This window comes from Alosa alosa, chromosome 8 (assembly GCF_017589495.1).
Source record: "Alosa alosa isolate M-15738 ecotype Scorff River chromosome 8, AALO_Geno_1.1, whole genome shotgun sequence".
NCBI lineage: Eukaryota > Metazoa > Chordata > Actinopteri > Clupeiformes > Clupeidae > Alosa > Alosa alosa.
In genome coordinates this window covers 3,914,079-3,937,275 of record NC_063196.1, presented here as the reverse complement: position 1 = coordinate 3,937,275, position 23,197 = coordinate 3,914,079, and the positions used below count along the sequence as shown (strand labels likewise).

Below are 23,197 nucleotides of genomic sequence, written 5' to 3'. Positions count from 1 at the left end.
AGCTTCTGTGTGCCCTTCTCGAAAAGGAACACAGAGTTACCTCTCTTTTTGAAGGTCAGAAGCACAGACTGTGAATATGGGTCAGAAGTGCCAACAAGCACCTTGAGAAAGTGGCCAAGGAGCCAAGTTGGTTTGACTCCGAGGAAGACAGTGCGTTGAAATGTTAGTCGCTTACACCATTACAGTCTGACAAAGCTATGTGTGCTCTGGTCCTTCCCTGCGTGCAGTCTGAAGTGGTCCAGGCCCCGCTGCTTGATTCTGTGGTCCTGCTCCGTGAGCACCGAGGGTGCAAGTGACTCCCATTTCATTGGCTTTATTGACGCAGTCCACATGTCTGGTGCACAGATCTGTTTGTGATGAGGCCTGTGACTACAGGGCTGCAGTAGCACGGGGTGCCAAGGAGCGGGAGGCAAAGGCCGGCTAAGAGCTACGAGACCAACTGGCACTTAACGCAGGTAAGGGATACCTGTCTAACAGCTGGGGAAGAGCCAGTCTAAGAGAGTGGGCTTCTGATTTGACCAGATACTTGCATGGACAGCCAAGTGTGCCCATCCATTTCATAGTAGGAGCAAAGCCCCCAACATTGACAGGCATGTTAAGACCATTATCTTTAACCTGAAAGAAAAAATAAAAAAATAAACAAATCCAATGTGAGGCCTACCTGGTAGTAGTAGCGCAGCACCCAGCACAGGCCTTCCACATAGGACTTCACCACTTTTCTGCGGAAGGATTCGTCACTCACGTCCACGTCGAATTTTGTTTTGTAATAGCGTTGTTTCCAGCCATCCTCCCACAACCTGGAAAACACCAACCCCATAAATGCATTAACATCTCAACAAAGCCATTAACACCAGAGTAAAAAAAAAAAAAAAAAACCCACCACAAAAAAGTGCCCAAGTTCACCGAACCGAGCCCCCTTTAAAATCATCTGTATTTCACTCCCATGGCGCAAATGCCTATTTCCACACTTCCCAGTTCTGTGCAAATGCAATATGAAAATTACTGCTGTAACAATTTCCTTGCATCGACTTGTGCGGCACGATGAGGAGAAAAAAATAAATAAATAAATAAAAAAAAAAACACATTTTTCTGCTCCTGTAGTGGCCTGAGTGGTGACTCGGTTGGTGTGACGAGGATCCATTCCGCGCATACAATCAGGGCTGAGCGGCATCTGTCTAACCAATCCCTCCCCTGTCCCGTGGGGAGCAAGAGAAGGCTCCATGAATACCAATTTATCCAGATGGATTTAACCAGCTTTGCCAAGCGCATCGCAGAGGAATTTGCAAGGACCCAGCGCTCCTTTCCATATTAATCACAGGCGGAGGAGAAAGACTCCACTACAGAGCACTCCAGAGAGGGGGTGTGTGTGTGTGTGTGTGCGCGCGCGTGTGCATATACCCATGCGCAAGAAAGGCTATGTGAGTGTGACAAAAATAGGGGGTGGGGTGTATGGGGCTGGAGCTGGGGGCAGAGCAAAAAAAAAAAATCCACATTGAATTATCCTAAACAGTATAATATGCCAAAAATGCATTACCATTTCAAACATCTTAATGACATCACGAAAACAAGCAAAATAAAAACAACGAATTGAAATCGATTAAACATCTTATTCATCACTAAAATGTATAATAGGTGCAAGACGGTGATGAAAGGTCTTGCATCTACTCACTTGAAGGCCTTGAACAATTGACATTGGAAGTACACAAAAGAGATTACGTGGTGGCCATTGTCTTAGTACTCATGCAAGTGGTCCATTGGGCATGAATCTACAGGCTCCCTGGGATTCAGCCTTAATGCACAACAGCTAGGACTTTCACGGTTTTCAGTTTGAACAAGAGCATCTAGTATTAATGACAGAATGGACCAGGCTTGGAATTTCACCATTCTGGGGGCAAGGCCACTTGGCCTTCAGTTGGGCATATTTGGTGGAGGGCACAAAGGCCACATGTCAGGGCACCAAGGCCAAAGTTAACTATACAGTAGTAGGCTATTAAAAAAAAAGTTGTATTTAGCCTATTCACTGCAGTAGACCTGCATCACTGTATGAAACATTACAAAAACATGAAACATGACATTACATATAACTGTAAATCTTATCATCTAATAAACAGATATCTAGGCTATATATAACATTTATTTTATATTTCGCCTGCTATGAAATCATGTATTGAAGAATTTAAATGTAGCACAGCTCAGCTTTAAGAAACTCAAATAGCCTAGATGCATGCTTAGCATTTTGTGTCATTAAGGCTACTTTCACAAACTCTTAGTCAGCCGTCCTCTGATTTACCAATATCTAGGCGATATTTGTAACATTTATTTTGTATTTGGCCCGTTACGAAATCATGTGGAACAATTTAAACACATTGTAAAATTTGGCGACATCCATGCATGTCGAAATTTACTGCAAATTCAAAACTGGATTACTCTGGAACGTAAGGTCTGCTGTTTATTCTGATATGTGGTTGGTCATGTGGTAAAAGAAGGGTTTGTGAAGTATTCCACCGAGATGAATGGGTAGGGAGATCATGGATGCAAAACCTTCAGTAGAATGTATGATTAAATTGAATTGTATTATTTACTTTTCTCGCGAATCGTTCAACACAGCAATTATCGGCTAACATCGTTTAAAAGCTGAGAAAAAGCTCTTTCATGTGATACTTGTGATGTCTGTGTGATGAATAGGCTACTTCGCGAGTAGTTCAATTGAGAAGAATGGGTGAATTTGGACACACTTTCTTGCTTGTCACCTTCTCCACTGGCGTAAAAGACTAAATTAATTTATGCTGTGAATGCTAAGATTATTTTTTGACAGGCCACAGGCTAAAAAAAAAAAAAAATATATATATATATATATATATATATATATATATATATATATATATATATATATATATATATATATATATATATATATATATATATATATATATATATATATATATATATATATATTCGCCATTAGTAGGACAAAGCAGAATATTGAAAGAAGGGGGCACCAAGGCCACCGTGGCCTGTAAACCTATGATTTTCAAAGGGGCTTCACGGCCAACGCAAGGGGCTACGACGGCTATGGCCGTCGGCCATGAAATTCCTACCCTGGAATGGACGCAACTTGTGAGCGCACTTCACTCAAAGCAGTTAAATTTTTTAAATAAAGCAATTGAATTTGCACAATTTATAATAGCAGCACTGAGGTGCCGTGTTTGTAAACTTGAATGCATCTTTCAGTAAGACAAAGCATTACCGTATTTTCCGGACTATAAGTCGCTCCTGAGTATAAGTCGCATCAGTCAAAAAATGCGTCATGAACCGGAAAAATCCATCTGGATACCATATATAAGTCGCACCGGACTATAAGTCGCATTTATTTGGAAAAGTATTTCACAAAATCCAAAACCAAAAACAGAGACTATGTAACTGGATTATTGAGGCCAAAAAGATTAATGTTAATGAAGATGAAGGAGTGAAGGCAGCCAAGAGGAGGGCAAGGTAATTGCAAAGCAAAAAAATTCACTGAAAGAAAATGCAATGTGGTACACCAAAATGTATTTAAAATGCTGAGAATACATGCAATCAAGCATTTTGGGCAATGTGGAGTCACAAGCTGACAGCAGATTAAATGCTCATGAGAGAGAAAAAGATGCAGTTTTAAACGTGACTGAAGCAAGCCAGGCATAGGCCTATAGGCCCGACGGTAATTGTAAAGCAATTTACAAAAGATTCACTGAACAAAAATGCTGATGTGGTACATGAAAATTTAGCTAAAAATGTGGAGAATGCAATGCAATCAAGCATTTTGGACGATGTGGAGATACAAGCCGGCAGCAGAATAAATGCTTGAGAGAGAAAAAAAATGTGTTTTAAAAGGACGTGCAGACAGAAGCTGCAGCAAGCAGGTGATATTTAGAAATTTATTTCACAAAATCCAAGACTAAGAACAGACAGACTATGTAACTGGACACATTGAGGCCAAAATATTGAGAATTCTACAGGGAATGTTGAAGATGAAGGAGTGAATAGTGGCAAGAGGCAAGCCGGAGGCTGCTGACAAGGGCCCGACGCTATTGTAAAGCAATTTACAAAAGATTCACTGAACAAAAATGCTGATGTGGTACATGAAAATTTAGCTAAAAATGTGGAGAATGCAATGCAATCAAGCATGTTGGACGATATTTTGGCACAAGCTGACAACAGAACGAATACTCGCTGGCCACCTCCGAGGGAGCATGAGAAAAAAAGATGCGCATTTAAAACCAGGGCCTAAATTTCAGCGCAGGATTGCAGGGTATTGCGCATAAATTATTACTAAGTACTGAGCATACTAATAAAAAAGTCCCAAATTTGATACTGTAATATTCATTTGTTCTGTGTAACCCACATGTACCATTTAGAACTAGGCCTACTGCCGACATCCAGCAATATCCGTTTCACCTTGTAGTGGCACTCGACCTTAATACAGCCCTCGGGAGCGCGTAGCTGAAAAGGTGCTTAAGTCAGTGGAAAATGCGCGCAGGAGTTGTATACATAAGAAACGCCCAGATTTTGGGGCTGCTCCTCCCAAAACGCTTAACTATGAAGGAGAGAATTTGTGCTTTTTTTTTTTAAACTTATGCACCCTTACACACATGGGAGAATTTGCCCCTTAGAGACTGATGGACAGTTGTTTAGAACATCCAAATGCCTAATTGGAAAAACTAACCAACCTGCACTTTGCCTTTAAAATGATGCATCTACTGTGCAGCCTAAATCTATAATTTGAAGTCTTAAAAGGGGCCTATATTACTCCTGCTTGTAGCTTAATACATAATAGTGGGACGAGTTACTCATCAGTGGGGAAAGTCTTTTTGTTATATCTATTCCTGTATGGCTCCTTGTTTAAACGAGAGGCAAAGGGTACGGTCTTCAGTCTTACTAAAGCCAATTAAATAACTAACAAAAAAAAAAAAATTCTATATCCAAATCTAATACCACACGCAAAAGCCAAAGCATTAACATCAGTGGGTCAGCTCAATGCTCTCCACGCGCTTCACATCATGGTTCATGTTGCACGTTTTTGCATGTTATTTAAATACAGGCCCCCCATTTCCTTTTCTACACATCGCATCCCATTGCATTATGCCCCACTACAGTTTTTACTTCTACAAAACACTACAGGACAGAGCCTAATGACAATGTTCAATACATATAACATCAACACATCCAGATATCAAGGAGAATCAGATCACCAGCCACTAAAGCACAGGAGCATTTACCTGACGTTGTCCTCGGGTTCTGGCTCGTCGTCGCTGTCCTCAGCTTTCCGCTTCACTCCGCGGCCATCCACACCATCGTTGCCCCCTGAAGACTACACAAAAAAAGAGACAAGTGTCACTATCCAAGCACTGTGACTGATACTAAACAGTGACGGGGAAAATAAGCGCATACATACGGAATATTGTGACCTTCATTACTCCTTGCTCAAGGGGTTAAGGCAAAAATGTTCCATTAGGCCCTTTCACACTGGCGAAATTGCCGCAATTTTATGTACCAGAATTGCGGAACGACTGTCCCTTTCACATAGAACGAGGCGGAACGGCGGGACAAAGTGTCTCGCCAAATATACTACCAAGCCCCCTAGACATTTTGCCGAGTTTTTCCGGCACCAGTGTGAATGGGTCAAGGCGGAAAGGGGAATCTGGGCGGGCATTTCGATGCCATGTCCAGCCCACCACAGGAGATTGCAAATAAATCTAACTGATCAAAAGCAGCAATAGCATAGACAGCACATTATGTCAATCTATAAATTCACAAAGTCTGCAATCAGTTGCCATAATAGGCTAATCTAAAATCCAGCGAAAAAACAAAGCATGAACTCATGAGCGTCTGTCTGCCCTATATGTATATCCTCTGATTGTAATGCTTACAGATATCTAGGCGATAGAGCAGCAGCGCTGGCCATATCGGCTCTGGCTCACATGATACTCTGCTTTAAATGCATCATCACTTCACTACCCAACACGCAAACAAGAAAGAAAAGAAAAAAGAAACCAATGTGCTTATGTCGTGATTTCCGATAGGCCCAGGCCTAGAGAAAAGACAGCTATGGTAACCTAACAATTAGGATTTGCTTTGCCTACACACTGCTGTTTGGTTGTCCCAAACTTTGAGACGATCCATACTCGCATTAACTGAATCTTATCAACCCGAACTGCGATGTTCCAAACAGTGTGACAGGATGCAATGCCTAATAATCTCACTGCCTTCGGCATAACTGCTAACAGTGCACCTAGGCCTACTGTTAAACATCTGAAAAATATTAAGCTGCTGTTTTCTTTTCATGACGAGCACTAGGCCTACGCTTAAATGATTTATGACTGAATGGAACGTTGCGTTTTTAAGCGCCAGAACTGCTTATCACGTTGTGTGACAAAGTTTACACCAATCATCTTCTTCTAATGTATCCTTATGTTGAGATGTCCATTCTCTTTGCCCTATGCCATCATTTGTGCGCGAAGCATGTTTCAATTAAGGCAATAAACAAGCTACTTTTTATTGTTGTAATATTTAATGATTTCATTAATAAATTGTACGCACAGTGCGTACAGGATTACGGCTGGCGGCGCCACTGACCAAGGCCACAGTAGCCTGTGAACCTTTGATTTTCAAAAGGGGAATCACGGCGAACGCAAGGGAAACTCTTCTCTTCAATTTCCCTTCCAAATTACTTTTTATTGTCTGAAGACATCTATCGCAAGAATCTAACATTCTAACAGCAAAGCAAATGCAAGCTAACCAAAGTGCAGTCGGTTCTCCCGCCATGGTTTTTGAAATCACACACCTGCTGCATCTGAAGCCCCACGCACGCATAATAAGGCCTACGACTATCACTCTACACGCCCCCTGTTGCACGTCACAATTTAATTTACTATAGCTGATCCTGCCTCCTGGCTCCCCAAAATGCCGCATCATGTGAACAGATCAGCAGGCCGGCAAATTTTCACCTCGCTTTCAGACACAAAAAGACTGCAAGGACGTCTCCTCTTCCCGCAAATTTAGCGGGATCTCTGTGTGAAAAGGCCTATTGAGAGCTTGTCCTTTAATCATGTTAAAATAGACTGAGCATTAAGAGAGCAAGCTGCAACTGTTAGATTTTTACTGTGTGAAGTAGAGAGATAGTCCTACAACTCCCCAAATAATTTAGCTACAAATGTGCCCTTAAGGGATGAGATTCCACTCAGAAAAGTCTGTGTACAGTCATGAACCAACATCAACCCCAAACTCATGGACTTTGCATTACCTTGAACACATCTTTAGATGCATTCAAAGTTAGACTCAAAAGCAGATTCCGTGTTTTCAGCCAGAGTCACACCTCAATAAGCGAAAAAGTCCTGACACAAGTGAAACGGCACAAGATTGAAAAGGAAACATGGCGTGATAAAGGGAGAAATGGTGGAAAGTAAGAAAGGCATGTAGGCAAGAGAGGGAGAGAGAAAAAAAAAAAAACAGAGCCCAGACCTTGCTCCGTTAACCCCCTGGCTTTGTCGGTACCCCATTCATATGTTAATGTTAACTTCTGCCATTGTCCTCCTCTGACATGCGGCGGCTTAAAGAATGAGAGCATTACGCCAGCTCACAATTTCGAGGTGCAAAAGGAAACCAGTTTCAGAATTGTGTCTAAATTAAAAATGGAAATGACCGTGGCCCATATGGACCATTCTGGGCATGTAAATGTGTACCATTCAATTCCAAATCAACTGCTGTTTAAACAAGAGCCACCTCATTCACCATGTACGTAGAACACAGGGGAAAGGAGTGACCGAGGGCGCGCGCAACGCACAGAGAGAGAGAGAGAGAGAGCACGACACAGACAGAGTGACTGAGCGCGACAGAAAGAGACCTCGCACAAAAGACGGAGAGGGAGAATGTTACACAGGTGCGGCGCTGCTGCTGCCAGCCTGACTTATAAACATCTAAACAACTAGAACATCTTTTCACTGGGTCTTTTGGCTGGAAACGCTTCCAACACATGCGGTTGCAGCGCGGCTGAAGCCGCATCTGAGACTCATGTGCCTCGCAGGCAGCGTGCACGCTCTAACCTGTTAACACGGGCACTGAAATGAGAACAGCCAGGTAGCGCGGCTGCCATGCACTTGCCACACATCCGGTATGCGTCGGATGGGAGAGTGTGACAGAGTGAGACATGCGTTAGACACAGAGACAGAGCAAGAGAGTATGAAAGAGAGAACTCTACAGAGTTACAGAGATACAGAGAATACAGAGAGTGCGAGCTCACATGTGACACAGGAAGAGTGACAGAACTGATGAACTGAAGACCTACCTTGTTCCCATTTTTTATCGAGGCTTTCAAGGACTGGGCAGCATCCTGGAATCACAAATGAAAAGAATATGGGCTGATGAGTGCGGGGCACCACATATTCAACCATACAACTATACATCTGTGCTTGCCAAAGTAGGCCTTTGTAACCATGTAGTCACAATCAATCCTTTTTCAAACCATGGAATTAGACTTTTCATGCAAGGCTCCTTAGTGTTATTTAGCAGTCATTGTACAATATTCTAAAATGGTAGTTCTCAAACTTTTCCACCTCAGGAAGCAATTGGCTCTCTAAGTACCACCATTATGACCGGCATTAAAATCAGTAGAGTAGGCCAATTTAACAACATATTTTACATTGTACATACTGTTTGCGTACCACAATTTGAGAACCACTGTTTATACCTACAACCAATTCATAACTATTACTGGAACTACATCAAGCTGGGTACCAAGTTAAGCAAGTTAAGTGACATTGAACGATTTCTGTGTGATTTCACAGTCGGACAGAAATCATGGACGTTGTACTGGAGTTGTGGCGCGCCCCTGTCAACTAGACCGTTTAGTGTAAGGTGCCAATCTTAGCGGTTTAAGTCAGTCGGAGTAAGTCTTTTTCTAGTTTTCCTGTTACGACAATATCAAACATGTTTGATATTATCGCAACTCTTTTAGTTGTGGCTCATTCAAATAGTGACGTGAACAATGTAAAAACGATAGTGACCTCGCTCCAACACCAAATAGGAAGGGGCAAAGTAGGCGACAGTTGTAGCATATTTTATCAGGTCCCTTGCCAAAGGTGCCTTAATCAAGCACCATGCAGTCTACATTCATAATCTAGGTGTTTGATTTTATACACCTATGGTAAGAGACCTGATGAAACCCATGAAAATGAAAAGTGATAAAAACTTCATTAGTTATTAGTATAAAACAAGTTATTAGTCGGCTATTCCACGTGACGGAACAACTCTATATCAGATAGAGTCACGCATGAAACAATGCTGCAGAAACACAAAAATATGACTGATGAGTAGGCGATCATTTGAGCTCCTGTTGATATCTATTGCACGATGGAAAATAATTTAAAGAAATCTAGTTGCAGTCTTGTAAATAGTGACCCTGCAAGATCCCTAATCTTTGCAAAATCATGCAAAGTCTGTGACTTAAAACTCTATTACTTGTCTTCAGACTTTTCAAATCTTTGCAAAGTCTGTCAGTGTAAGGCGGGCTTTAGCAGACACAACAATCAAACAATGTTATGAAGAGCACAATCCTAACCATATTGTGCTGGTTCGTGGCCTGCATCCTCATGTCATAGGCTGTGTGACGGGCGTTCTGCACGGCACCTGGTCGGTCTCGACCCCCCAGAGCCTGGGGAGCAAACTGGCCGGAGAGCATGAAGGATGGCTGCTGATGCTGCTGCTGCATCTGTGTGGGACAACAAGGCAGGAATGAGAATTATAGCTACAATTCTGTACATTAACTGGATATTACCATAGTAACAGAACACTTCCGGTGGTGGTACTATGGCCAAAGGGTACAGCATGACCAAAAATAGTAGCCACGTTTACTTAGTTTTTTTTTTTGTCATTCCGATTAAACTATTCCAATCTGCCGTCTGTTTACATGGAGGTACGTTCTATTCCGATTAGGTGCTTTAGAATCTTTGATCGGAATAGCCATTGTTGCCTACTTTTCCTTGAGAAGATACATCAGGCAATCTGATTCACCGTATGGCTGTTCAATCGGAATAGGAACAGAATACAGCACCTCTTTCTTTGATAAAAATTCTAATCGGATCAGGCTTTTTTTTCCAGATTGAGGTGTTTAGATGAAAATTTTTATTTCGATTGAGTCGTTATTCAGTTTCTCATCGGATATAAAAAAAAAAAAGTGTCCATGTAAATGTGGCTAGTGATCATTAAAGAAAACATGATAGCGCCGACTTACTTTCATTCGCTTCTTCTTGTCCTTCATCCTCCTTTTGAAACTCTCCTGCAAGATCAGAGGCACATTTCAGAATACAGAACCATACGATTAGCATTATCCCAACTGCCCTATGATCAAATCAATTGGCCAAACGACCTTACCCAGAAGAATGTATTTTACAGATGTTTTTTTATTTTTATATACCAAAATAAGAATTTAGAATAAGATCAGACTTTCCAGTTAAGCAATAGTTAAAGGATAACTACATGGTGACCTTAACTGCATAAAGCATTTTCTTTTGTAGACCATTTCTTTGCACTTAAAGATAAAAATACATCAGTGTATCTGCAGAGACAGATGTCCAACTTCCCATAGTAGCACAGATGTGTAATGATTTTTTGAGCCTAGTTAATGGCTTAACCCTTAGAACCCGATTGACGAAAAAGTCGTCAAAAAAAAAAAAAAAAAACACCCTTTCTTCTCTGTTACATTGCTCCGGAACCGTTCATCGCAGCGAGATGAACCCTTTATTGCGTGACAGAGGAGAAGTTGGGCTTTCCAACGAGACTACACACCTGTCTGTTCGATCAAGTATGAAAATGTAAAAAAAAAAAAAAATTCATGAAATTAAATCAAATCGCATCATATGTACAGTCTACTTCTCTGCGTTCACCTGGGCACCCATTACTCTCGTTTGAATTACTCGCGAACCCGTGATGGCATAGATATGGCACATCAGATGAAAGAGGAGACACAGGGCTATCCATTGGTACCATGAATATCGATCCTTCTGGCTTATAAAACAGACGAAGTGACAGCAAAATAATAACTTCATATTGCTGGACTTAACCCACGTTTTTGTCTGTTTTTGTGGCAAAGCATGTTTATAATCCAACGCTATGGTGTGTTTCTCTATGGCAAAGCATGTTCATAATCCGGTTTGGAGATCCTAGCAAATTCCTGAATGGCATCCAATTCAAGGCTCACATTGAATCCCAATTTGTTCAACAAAGAAACACCTTTTTGCCTTTACTTTGTTCATGGCAATGCAGTAATAAGTTGAGAATCATTATGAGTGCCTACACCATAGCCACACGCAGGCTAACACGCAAACTCGTGTCAAGTCAGGTCAGATCTGTTCGTGTCACAGATATGGAGCGCAGAAAGGTCATTTTTCATCACTAAATAAAAAATGGCATTTATTTCCGTAAATCACACGCCACATATTTCTGTAAATTGCTCAGCCCCAGAGTATCCCTCCAATATGGCAATTATATTGCCAGATTCAGGACAGTCTGCCCTACACCTACATGAAATGCACGTAGAGCTATGAGCTTGCTGTGGTGAGATACATGTCAAAATATAATAATTTTTATAATACGCTTATTGTATTTTAATTCTCCAAAATAAAATCAATGCTAGTACTAATACATGAAATGATGACAGATCTGAATAGCCTAGACTCTGCTGAAAAAAACAATATATAATATGTGTGTGTGGCCCTTACAATGACCAGAATAAATCCTTATGAATAAAGGTAGTGAAAATGCCCTAAAAACAGCTTAGGGTTCTAAGGGTTAAAAGAGTGATGTAGCATAGTGAAGCTGACTCCATGCTATATGCCATTTAGTTGTAAATGAATATTCCAAATGTACTCAAAACTACCCAGATTAATGTTGTTTTAGTCCTTCATGAAAGTGCATCATCATCATCCATCATCATAAATCATCATCATCCACTAGATCCATTCTACTATATTCTAATTAGTATAAATATTACAATGGAAAAGATCATAAAATATACAAATATAGAAACATCTAGCACAGGTAGAGTTGTTAATCTGGCAAAGACTGCTATAAAGCAACTAGGGGCAACAGAATGTTCTTACATCATCATCTTTGCGCTTCTTGAAGATGTTGTCTTCGGCCACTCCCACAGCCTGCATGATCAGCTCAACTCGCTCAAGGTTGACAAAACCACTTTCTGTGAGGTAACCCTGTACACACAAACACATACACAATGAAGATCCAACAGCGAACTTGCAGCAAACCTATTCAACAGGGCTTAATAGGTCTAACTCTGTGCCTGTGTCAAGTAGGCAGGGATGGATTACTGCACGGGCCTACCGGGCCCAGGCCCAGGGGCCCAAGGGGTCAGGGGGCCCTGAAGCCCAAGCCTATGCATGGAATCATTGCCTCAATATCAACAAATCAGGATGTAGGCTATGAATCTGATTGAATTTATTATTGGCCATCCCCAAAATGCACCAGAATACAGGAAATCACATCAGACATATTAAAAATGTTCTGGGGGAGGACCCTCAAACTCCTCCTCCCACATATGTGACAATTAGTGGGGGCCCTTAATACATCTGGGCCCAGGGGCCCGAAAGTCCATAATCTGCCATGCTTCACAACGTCATTGACGATTCACTATACGTTGGATTAAATCCATCAGTGTACACAGAGTGGATGGATATGCCACAAATAACATGTAATCGTAGCCTAATAACTAACATCTGCAAAATGTTCTCTTTTTTTGTGTGCCGTTTTTCTTCTGACACTAGTAATGTTTCTTCAGTTGTTATGATAAAAGCAATCTATAAACATTTCATGTTCCATCACAGTCCTAGAGAGACTCCTGTTCCTCGAAGACTACTCTGCATCTAGTAGCTCTGACCCTGATCTATTACTGGAGTGCAGTAAACAAAATTAGAAGCTAGGGCTGGGATGGTATGGATTTTTTCTTACCACGGTTGGAAAGCAAGAAATTACCGTGATTTCACGGGATGTCGCTTTCGGGTTTGCTTCATCTTTTGATAATAAGTTTTGAAAGCCTTGAATCCATGTTATGAGATGGTTCCTCACATTACACATCACAATGTTATACACTATGTGCAGGCCAATGTTTCACAGATTTCCTTATTATTTGTGACGAGCTCAGACCCGTGGTAGGAGTCACATGACCGCGGTATTGCAATTACCGCCCCAGCCCTATTGGAGGCACCCAAATGATGTGTGGTGCACCTTAATGAAAAGGTTGGGTGCACCAGTGCAACCACTGCCTAGTTAGTCTGAAGCCCTGTAGTCAAGACGCGATGAAGTAGGATGCATACTCACCCCGGTCTTGTGCACGACGTCTTTATAGATTCCAACTAGTCGATCGATAGCGCCTTCTCTACAAGTCAAAGATAAAACCCACACAAATACCAATGAGTCAAATCGGGTCAGCAAGGCGACCAAGCCAACAAAGGGCTTAATTAAAAACATCTGACTGGTATACAGTAGCTTTGTGGCTTCACCTGATTTCTAGGGACGGTAGATGAGGCAGGAAATCATTTCCCACAAAGAAGCACATGAAGACCCAGTCATCCACACTCCGCTCAAAGTCAAACGGAAACGGCAGGCTAGCCATGGTCAACTCTCGCTCCAAGTACTGGGAAGAAATGGCAGAAAATGACACCCAATTTCATGAGGCAACTACAAAAACAAAGCTGAAAATCAAAAAGGTTTACAACTCCCCCCTTTTTTTTAAAAAGGGCGTACCTCTCGCAAAACTGACAATCGAATAAAGATGAACTCCTGTTCAGAAACTGGTATATTGTCTGCAAATTCATCATGCTGGCATCAAACACAAAGAGCACAGTGAGCACAGGAGAACGACCATCAGAGCATGTTCAGAGCAAGAGCACTGGGCGTCCGTTGCTGTAGGTGTCGGATCGCATCTCACCTGGCCTTGCTTCTCCCTGGGCATTCCCTGGCAGTCCTTGATCTCGTGGCCGATCTGGCCGCACAGGGCACAGGGTCTCGGCTTGTTGGGCTTGAATTCTTCACGGATGATGGTGAAGTTGGGCTCATGTGTGGCCAGCCCCAACATGATCAAGTCAGCTAATCAGTGGAACAGGAGGAGCACACCAGGAAGTAGAAAGAGAGAGAATATATGTTCAACCATTTGAAAAATTCGAAAAGAAAGGCATCATAACATGGGGCATGATGCATGTGACCATATGGACATAAAAGAAACATTCCGGTATTTAGCACTTCGAGTCCCATTTCTGGTTTGTTTTGGATGAACTAGAGTGGTGGACACCGAAATTTTGACGATTGGTCCCGTCTCGACTTTTCTGACTCGTTTTGAATCGCCTTTGACTACTTCAAAACTGTGCAACTCACCGAGTGGTTAGTGTTTTTTCTAAATACCGGAATTTTCCTTTAAATCAAGTGCCCATGAAAGGTTGCCTTCTTAAATGCCCTTTTCCCATACATGCTAATTACTCAGACAAGGCCAACCTTCAGCAAAATGAATACTTTTGATCCACTAAAAAAAATAAAATAAAAGAAAACAAATAGCAGAAAGCACCAAGGTCCTCTACACATAATGAGATGCAATATTTGTCCTCTTTTGTTCACTAAGTGCATGGTACACTACTGAATGCAGCTGCTTTTATGTTGAGCGTCCGCCTGTAATTGCCTTCATTTAAAAACAGTTTATCTAGACCGTACTTCCCCATTTAATATGCCAGTTTGATGCAGCCAACCTCCTCAGTGCTCATATCAGTGTTTTCATAGGGAACAATGATCTCCTCTCCAGCAGCAAGATCATCTAAAACAAGCTACACAATACTGCAATTTATGGGTCCTCCACCCTCGCACCACCCTCCACCCCCTCGGACTGGCCGCTAAGCATTAATCAGTTCAGTGCAAATGCTTGAGACTTTTCAAACTACTTTTTAAAATGACTTCTGCATGAGGGGATGCAAACTTACCGTCTGCACCGCAAAGGCAGTGATGCGTGTTTGGGTCATGATGTGGCTGAGCTGTTTGAGAAATAAATAAGATGATTTATTAAGCACTAGATCCATTTTCTAAAGGAACTGGGAATTTGGGAAAATTACTTGAGGGAATTAGAACTGGGAATTTGGGAAAATGACTTGAGGAAATTAGCAGAGTAGTGATTTTTACCTCTTTGCCTTCGGATGAAATCCATAATTTTATGTTCACCCTCCCCAGGAACACTGGCATCTGACAGGAAAACCTGTTATGGAACACAGAACAGAGATGGATGACCACCCAACTTATAGAATGTAAGAAATATTACTTAAGCCATGCATAGATATCAACCTGAATAAGTAACAAACTCTTCTTTATGGAGACTGGCAATTACTTGCGGACTTTATTTCATGTTAAAAACTAATTTCGGGTCTTTTGCTGAATGGTGCATGTAACGGTGCCAACAAGCACAGGGCAATTATACATTTATAACTACCAATTTTTACATATAATTATTTTCGACAGCCTTGAACACTTCTATGTATATTTTTATATTATTTATACCTGTGCACTACTCTATGTGGTTGTGCGGATTGTCCCCTGGGGATAAATAAAGTGTTTTGAATTGAAATTTGCTAGCCTGCTGCAAATAGGGATGCGATACTAGTCACAATATTTCTCGTCAAGGTAAAAATCTGTCCCGTGGAGTAGTATCCAGCTCTAGCCAGCATGACTGAGGAGTTTGACGAAATGATTTGAAAAAAATGTGCCGGATTGTGGCCACACTTTTACCTTTACTTAATGCTTTATAATCAATACTTGTATAATGGCTGTAACCCTATTACGTCAACCCATTCTTGCACGGATATAGTTTTTTTATATTACCATGCAACTCTCTTATACGTCCTTTTTTATTTTATGCTGGTCTCTAGACTTTATTCAGAGAATCACAGGCTCAGTCCCTGCCTCAGTCATTGCAAGCGCCTCATGCTTAATCACCCCTAAGCACACTATGTGGATTCTTTTTTTAGACTTTATTTAGATTTAGTGTTATTTAGTATAATTTGTATTTAGTATATTCTTTATCTTCTACTGTCCTTATTGCTTAGTTGTGTTTTTTATATTATTTACTTTTATTACTTTTTCTGCTGTTAGTGAATGTTGTATGTGATGTCTGTATGCTACTGAGACCTTGAATTCCCCCTTGGGGATCAATAAAGTATGTGTGTATGTATCTATCTATCTATCTATCATTAGCATAGAAGATGCCCCAGCAACATTTCTTGTGTAGTAACATTTTGGGTATCTGCTGGAAACAACTAGATATACTTCATTGTGGTACAAAATATGACCAGCGCTCAGTCCTGTACATCCTCTCTGCGAAAATAAATCACACTTGTCAATTTGGCTCCATCTCCTATAGAGCCTGACGATATGGGATTTCGAAGGCCGATACCCATTTTAGTATTTGAGTTTTACAAAAAACGGACAACCGATATATCAGCCGATAGTCATTTCTAACAAACACAATGTAAAAATGTTCTCCCAGAACAATGTTCTGATCAAGGTGGGGCATTATGTATTTGAATATGCTTAACTATCTAGTTTCATAATGAAAGGCTCTTCATATACAGTATTTCTTTTGTTCTGTGATAACCACATTGCCAAAATCTACATTTGTGAACAGTTTATACTTAATGATCATCCCTTTATGCAAGCAAAACATTTTACAAGTATGATGACATGTTTGTGCATGCCCATAGCCAGCCACTCTGAAACAGTGAAAGGCGATTCAAAATGAGTCGAGACAGGACCCATCGTCAAAGTGTCGGTGTCTACTCTAGTTCATCCAAAACAAACCAGAAAAGGGACTCAAAGTGCTAAATACAGGAATTATCCTTTAATATATCTCAGTCAAGGAAATCTGACTTGCTTGACTTATCTGCCGCTTTTCACACAGTAAACCACCGCATCCTACTATTCATACTCTCAAACATGGGCATCAAAGGAAAAGCATTCTCCTGGTTGGAATCCTACCTCACTGGGCGATCGTTCAATGTATTTCTTAGCTAGGACAAACGTCCTTATCTCACCGCTTTGCCACAGGGGTACCCCAAGGCTCGGTGCTGGGGCCCCTTCTCTAACCTTTACCCAACCCTATCCGTTATTCCTGCCTGATGACCCCACAATCTCAGATACTAGTCTCTCTGACATGCACATTGACGAAGGAACATCACCTCCAACCTAACTGCTCGTCTTCCCAGCCAAACAAACATACACCACAATATCATCATAACTTAACTCTTCCTCCTACCAAGGTTGCGAGAAACTTAGCCGCCCTGATTAATTACCAACAGACCTTCTCTGACCATTCCGTTGTTGCCTCCATTGATTGGTCATGCCGCTTCGCACTATTCAATCAATAAAATAAATCAGGGCGTAGTATGTACCCATTACCCAACCTAAAACAAGCCACCCAGGTCTATTTACAGACCATGGTCATCTCTCGCATTGACTCTTTTAACGCTCTCCGAGCTCGCCTTCTAGCTTGCTGGCACATCTGATTTTAAAATCAACCAAAAAGGGTGCATGTCACCCCACTGTTCATTGAGCTCCATTGGCTACTTAGTCACTTGCATCAAATTCAAGTCACTAAAGCTTGCCTACAGTAAAGTGATTGCTGGGTCTGCTCCTTCTTATTTAAGTGCCCTCATAAAGGCTACATTACTCCAAGGAATTTCCTCTGCCACTGCTGCTGATACACACGACAATCCAGACTATTTTCATTTCTTCCACGTTGGTGGATCGACCTACCAAGTGTTACCAGAGCTGGGGCCTCCCCCTCCATCGCCAAGCTCTTGAAGACCCAAATCTTCCGAGAGTACCTCCTCTTCTAACACACATAACCTAAAAGGCACTTCCCGTTTTTCATCCTTTTAACTTACTTACTTCCATTCTACCACCATCTCCTTTGGCCACACTTTGACTAGTACTTAAACTTCTGCACTCCTCCCTCTGGTACCTGTATTTATTGTTGTAGCATTTATTGTTACCCAAGGTCTGCTTTGCAATGTAGCTAGAATGTTAGTCACTTTCTATAAAAACACTGAATAAATATAAATACAATTCAATAATAAATGAAGATGTAAATCTTGCTTTGATGGGTGATTCTAGGACAATAGAATGCTGTTGTGTCTGAACAAAAGGTGTAATCAATGGTCTGATTGTTTTGTTTACAAATATTGGCTGGAGTCTGTTGTAAAACCACACACAGACACACACCATGTTGCTAGGTTTTTATATGACTGCACCAAACCTAGTGTGCACAGACAACTTATTATCACTCACTTATTATCAAGACAATGCACATCACCACCCATCCACACTTTAACACTTACTGTAATGTTGCGCCATCCGGGATCATTGCTCAATCTGTCGGCTACGTAATATCGGAGGCATTTCGCCAGGTTGTCCATAAACTCTGTTCCCTAGGAAAGAGGATTCAGTTGAATCATTAACAACTTATTCTAAATAGGAAATGGTCCCCCCCCCCATTAGGCACATGCCAAAACCTGGAGACACTTACTGGAGTGATGCAGTTGCTGTCAAACCTCTCCTTGATTTCATCTGGCGGAAGGTATCCTCCTAAAATAAAAAAAGGCAAATCCATTAAATTAAAAATGCTTTATGACTGTCAGAGAGAAGCCTTCTCACTTTAGTGCTTGTTGCAGAGCTTCCAAATGTATGCAAGACATGTCTGATATGAACACCTGGATGGAGAGGACCTCAAGGCGGCTACACGGCATGCGCTACGCCCGCCGCTAGGTTGAGCTTAGGGACCCAAAGAGTTTTGTTGTGCTTGCTGCCGGGTTCAGCGCAAAAAGCTACGATTTACAGCGTGCTGTGGTCAAAGTTCAACATGGTTGAACGTCGCTCTTGTGCACCGCAGTCAGCAAAATGCCGCTTGAGCTGCGGTTTGCTCAGCGCAGTGGAAGACCAGTTCTTGCTTGTGTAAGCCATCAAAAACAATGGGTTTCATAGCGCATTTGTGCCTTCATATGAACAGCTGGATGGAGAGGACCTGACATTTGACCAAGGGGGTCAAATACAACAGATGAATGAATCATTTTGACAAAATCTTTTAGTCCTTTTGCTGATGTTTATGATACTATTAGACCTTTAAAGATGTGCAAAGCCTCATTCTGATAAATAAAGGTCCATAATCCAATATACCAAGCACCCATGAATACTGCTCCATCTATTCACTTACGACAATGAAGTAGGGGTGTAAAGGTACACATATTTGTACCGACCCGTTTAGGGACAGGTTCAATACAGATGTGTACCGAATGTAAGCAGTCTTAATCTCTAATCAACAATAGGCTTTTTTGCATGCGGACCATGTTTCAAATTTCCACACAAATATATAAGTGGCGGACCATATGCCAGTCTACTCAGCTAATGTCAAAAAGCATGACACCTTTTCAATATCCGTTGAGCATCAGCAATAGTCAGTGAATTTTAGGCTGGAGTACCTAGAGGTTAACTGTACTGAAAAATCAACCGAAAAGTGACTTCAAAATCGAGATGAGTACAAGTATATATACTCTTTTGATCCTGTGAGGGAAATTTGGTCTCTGCATTTATCCCAATCCGTGAATTAGTGAAACACACTCAGCACACAGTGAACACACACTAATCCCGGCGCAGTGAGCTGCCTAAAACAACAGCGGCGCTCGGGGAGCAATGAGGGGTTAGGTGCCTTGCTCAAGGGCACTTCAGCCGTGCCGCGTCGGGGTTCGAACCGGCAACCCTCCGGTAACAAGTCTGAAGCGCTAACCAGTAGGCCACGGCTGCCCCAATGCATACCAAAGTGTGATTTTTGTGTACTGTTACACTACTACAATGAAACAGCAAGCCATCGTCCCATCATGTTTTAAAGCTGCCACCATCATACCTGTGCCGAAGAAAACTGCTCCATCCTGCTTCAATGACTACCGCCCTGTGGCACTGACACCCATCATCATGAAGTGCTTTGAGCGGCTTGTCATGTCACATATCAAAGCCATTCTCCCCCCCCACCCTGGACCCCTTCCAGTTTGCATACCGAGCCAAGCGGTCTACAGAGGATGCAATCTGCTCTGCCCTCCACCCAGCCCTGACCCACCTGGAAAAAAGAGACTCATATGTGAGATTGCTGTTTATAGACTTCAGTTCTGCATTCGACACCATAATACCACAACAACTCATCTGCAAACTCGACAAACTGGGACTCAGTACCTACCTCTGCAACTGGCTACTGGACTTCCTCTGTCAGAGGCCCCAAGTAGTAATGCGTGTTGGCAACAATACCTCAAGCAGCATCACACTGAGCACAGGGGCCCCCAAGGCTGCGTGCTCAGTCCGCTGCTCTTCACCCTGCTGGACGATGACTGCACTGCAACCTACAGCAACAATCACATAGTGAAATTTGCTGACGACAACTCTGGTGGGTCTCATCACCAAGGGCTTACGAGACTCAATACAGGTTGGAGGTCGACCATCTGACCACGTGGTGCAGGGACAACAACCTCCTGCTGAACGTCAGCAAGACCAAAGAGATTGTTGTTGACTTCCGGAGAGGTCACACCCAACACCTGCCACTGACCATCGACGGTGCTGTGGTGGAGAGAGCGAGCAGCACCAAATTCCTGGGGATGCACATCAGTGAAGACCTCTCCTGGACCACCAACACTGCATCACTGGCGAAGAGAGCTCAGCCCGCCTGTACTTCCTGCGGAAACTCAGGCGAGCAAGTGCTCCACCAGCCATCATGACCACATTCTACCGAGGCACCATTGAGAGCATCCTCTCCAGCTGTATCGCTGTGTATGGAAGCTGCACTGAATACAACAGGAAAGCCCTGCAGCATAGTGAACACAGCTGGAAGGATCATTGGTGCTTCACTCCCTCCCTGAAGGACATTTACACCACCCACCTCACCCAGAGAAGGCGACCAAAATTGTGAGTGATGCAAGTCACCCCGCTCACAATCTGTTTGATCTACTGCCCTCTGGGAAGAGGTACAGAAGCCTGCGCTCCCGCACTACCAGACTCACCAACAGCTTCATACACCAAGCTGTAAGGATGCTGAACTCTCTCCCTCCTCTCCCCCTCCACCCTCAGCTACATAACATCCTGGACATTGGACCCACAATGGCCGCCTGCACTACTCCACTTGCACACTTGAACACTTGCACACTTGTACAACTTTACAACTTGGTGTTGTTGTCCTGAAAACACTTCTGCTGCTCTTACATAACTTGCACCACTATGCCACTTTCTTTATTACTCAGGTCAAACAGAACTACCCAAGCCTCTTATTGGCCTGACTTTGCACTAGTTTTTTATTGACTGTCTATGCACAATTTCAACAAAATTTTGCTGCTCTTATTTTTTCATTATTATATGTGCCCTCTTATTTACTTATTTACTTACTTTTTTGTTTACTTGAATGTTATGTTTGTCTGTGGACTTAAAATTGGTAAAATATGTCTAGTCTTCACCGTGGGATAGTGAGAAACGTAATTTCGATCTCTTTGTATGTCTGGAACATGTGAAGAAATTGACAATAAAGCTGACTTTGACTTTGACTTTGACATCAACAACAAACTTGACAAAAGCCAGTATTCTTGATGCACCCTGTTCACCTCTGATTTGCCTTTAACACATCGCAACAGCGCAACTTCTCTGACACTCAAAATGTGTGTGTCTGTTCACCTCTCTGGATAATCTCTTCCCGCATTTTCTGCTTCTCCTCCACAAGTTCCGCCCCTTCTTTAGAGGCCCGGAATCGCCTTGATCGCTGCTGATTCATTTTGGCACGAGGGGCCTGGGAAGGACAGGTATGAACATATGACAGATCAGAATGACGTGATGTAATCGGACAATCTAACATGGCTATGGGTGATATGAATCCAATGTACTCACGACTCCATCTATAGCCATGTACAGAACTCTGCGAGGTCTAATGATGTTGAAGAGTCGATCGATGTATTCGAAAATGGCCACCATCATCTCATCCTCGTTTTTGGGCGCTGGCCTGTTGGATATTCAATCAAGTTTAACTGGCTGAAAAGACACCCAGATAGACTTCTGAGAAGGGCTGTAGAACCAAGTGACACTTACTTGTCCTCAGGATGTGTGCACGGATGGATAATTCCATTCATATCCAGATACAAGTTGTCAAACTCCACTTCATTGGGATTGGGTTTGCTAGTGTCAACAGGTATACGTACACCATTGCATTCCTTTGACTGCAAGAGAGAATTTTCGATTAAACACCTTGCGAACACTTTCTTCATTCATTTAGTAATTTATATAACACGGTATGTTACAATAAAGGATGACTGAGTTGCTGACAGTAGCGTAGCGTCTGCTACTGTGCAGGTACCCATCCTGAACACCACAGGTGAACGAACGGCAGCGTTGTCTGAACTGTTTCTGCAGTTTGACAGTCACCATTAACCATAATGTTACAATATTATAAATCACTAACATACCTTAATAAAACAAACATGGCCGAGAGCATTGAAATAACTTCTGAGCTTATAATAAAATATTTGCCTAGTGTGCTCACTTAGGTAGGCAATATTAGGCAGCTCACAATTGTATTCGAATCATGTAACATTAACGTTAGAACGGAATAGCTCTACACAAGCTAGCCAACTAGCTTTTGGATAACTAGCAAGCCATTTATAACATTTGCGTGGTAGCACCTCATTGCGACGAACGGCAAAATAGCATTTAAGTTATCGTAAAAGGGCATGGGCAAAAGTGCACAGCATTACAGACGCGTAACTCTCTGCAACAATAGCCCAGTCAATGTGCGTAGTTTGGCTATGTATTTAGCCAAATAGCTAATAGCTACAGCATCTCTCAGGAAAACAAACGCTTACCTTCTCCTCAAGGCAATGCACTATTATGGATGGATATTTCCTACTTAACCAACGGAAAAATGCAGGGACTCCCATGTTGTATAAAAGTCGAATTCCAAAGTAGTAGTTGCTTTAAAAAAAATCTCAGTTAAAAACAACGGGTTTTTAGGCTAGAAAATCTAGCCAGTCAATACAACACACAACGCGTTCTAGCTAGCTAACTTGTAGCGTGTTTGTAGAGTGCACTTCCGGGCTACCGGAAATACACC

The 23,197-nt window shown here is 42.2% G+C and overlaps 1 protein-coding gene across 1 annotated transcript in view; it reads right to left on the bottom strand.

The window, feature by feature from the left end:
• The window catches only part of xrn2 (5'-3' exoribonuclease 2), a 43,941-nt gene extending 20,774 nt beyond the window's left edge, over positions 1–23,167 (bottom strand). Inside the window, exons 1-18 of the mRNA XM_048250529.1 lie at positions 22,950–23,167; positions 22,180–22,307; positions 21,982–22,093; positions 21,772–21,883; positions 18,599–18,657; positions 18,411–18,500; positions 15,205–15,277; positions 15,009–15,059; positions 13,973–14,130; positions 13,789–13,863; positions 13,545–13,678; positions 13,363–13,420; positions 12,132–12,239; positions 10,265–10,309; positions 9,593–9,742; positions 8,321–8,365; positions 5,256–5,347; positions 662–797 (exon numbers count right to left, since the gene is read on the bottom strand). Coding sequence (XP_048106486.1) covers positions 662–797; positions 5,256–5,347; positions 8,321–8,365; positions 9,593–9,742; positions 10,265–10,309; positions 12,132–12,239; positions 13,363–13,420; positions 13,545–13,678; positions 13,789–13,863; positions 13,973–14,130; positions 15,009–15,059; positions 15,205–15,277; positions 18,411–18,500; positions 18,599–18,657; positions 21,772–21,883; positions 21,982–22,093; positions 22,180–22,307; positions 22,950–23,024 — 1,701 coding nt within the window. The 5' untranslated portion in view covers positions 23,025–23,167. The remainder of the gene's footprint in view (positions 1–661; positions 798–5,255; positions 5,348–8,320; positions 8,366–9,592; positions 9,743–10,264; positions 10,310–12,131; positions 12,240–13,362; positions 13,421–13,544; positions 13,679–13,788; positions 13,864–13,972; positions 14,131–15,008; positions 15,060–15,204; positions 15,278–18,410; positions 18,501–18,598; positions 18,658–21,771; positions 21,884–21,981; positions 22,094–22,179; positions 22,308–22,949) is intronic.
• Between the last annotated feature and the right edge of the window lie 30 nt (positions 23,168–23,197).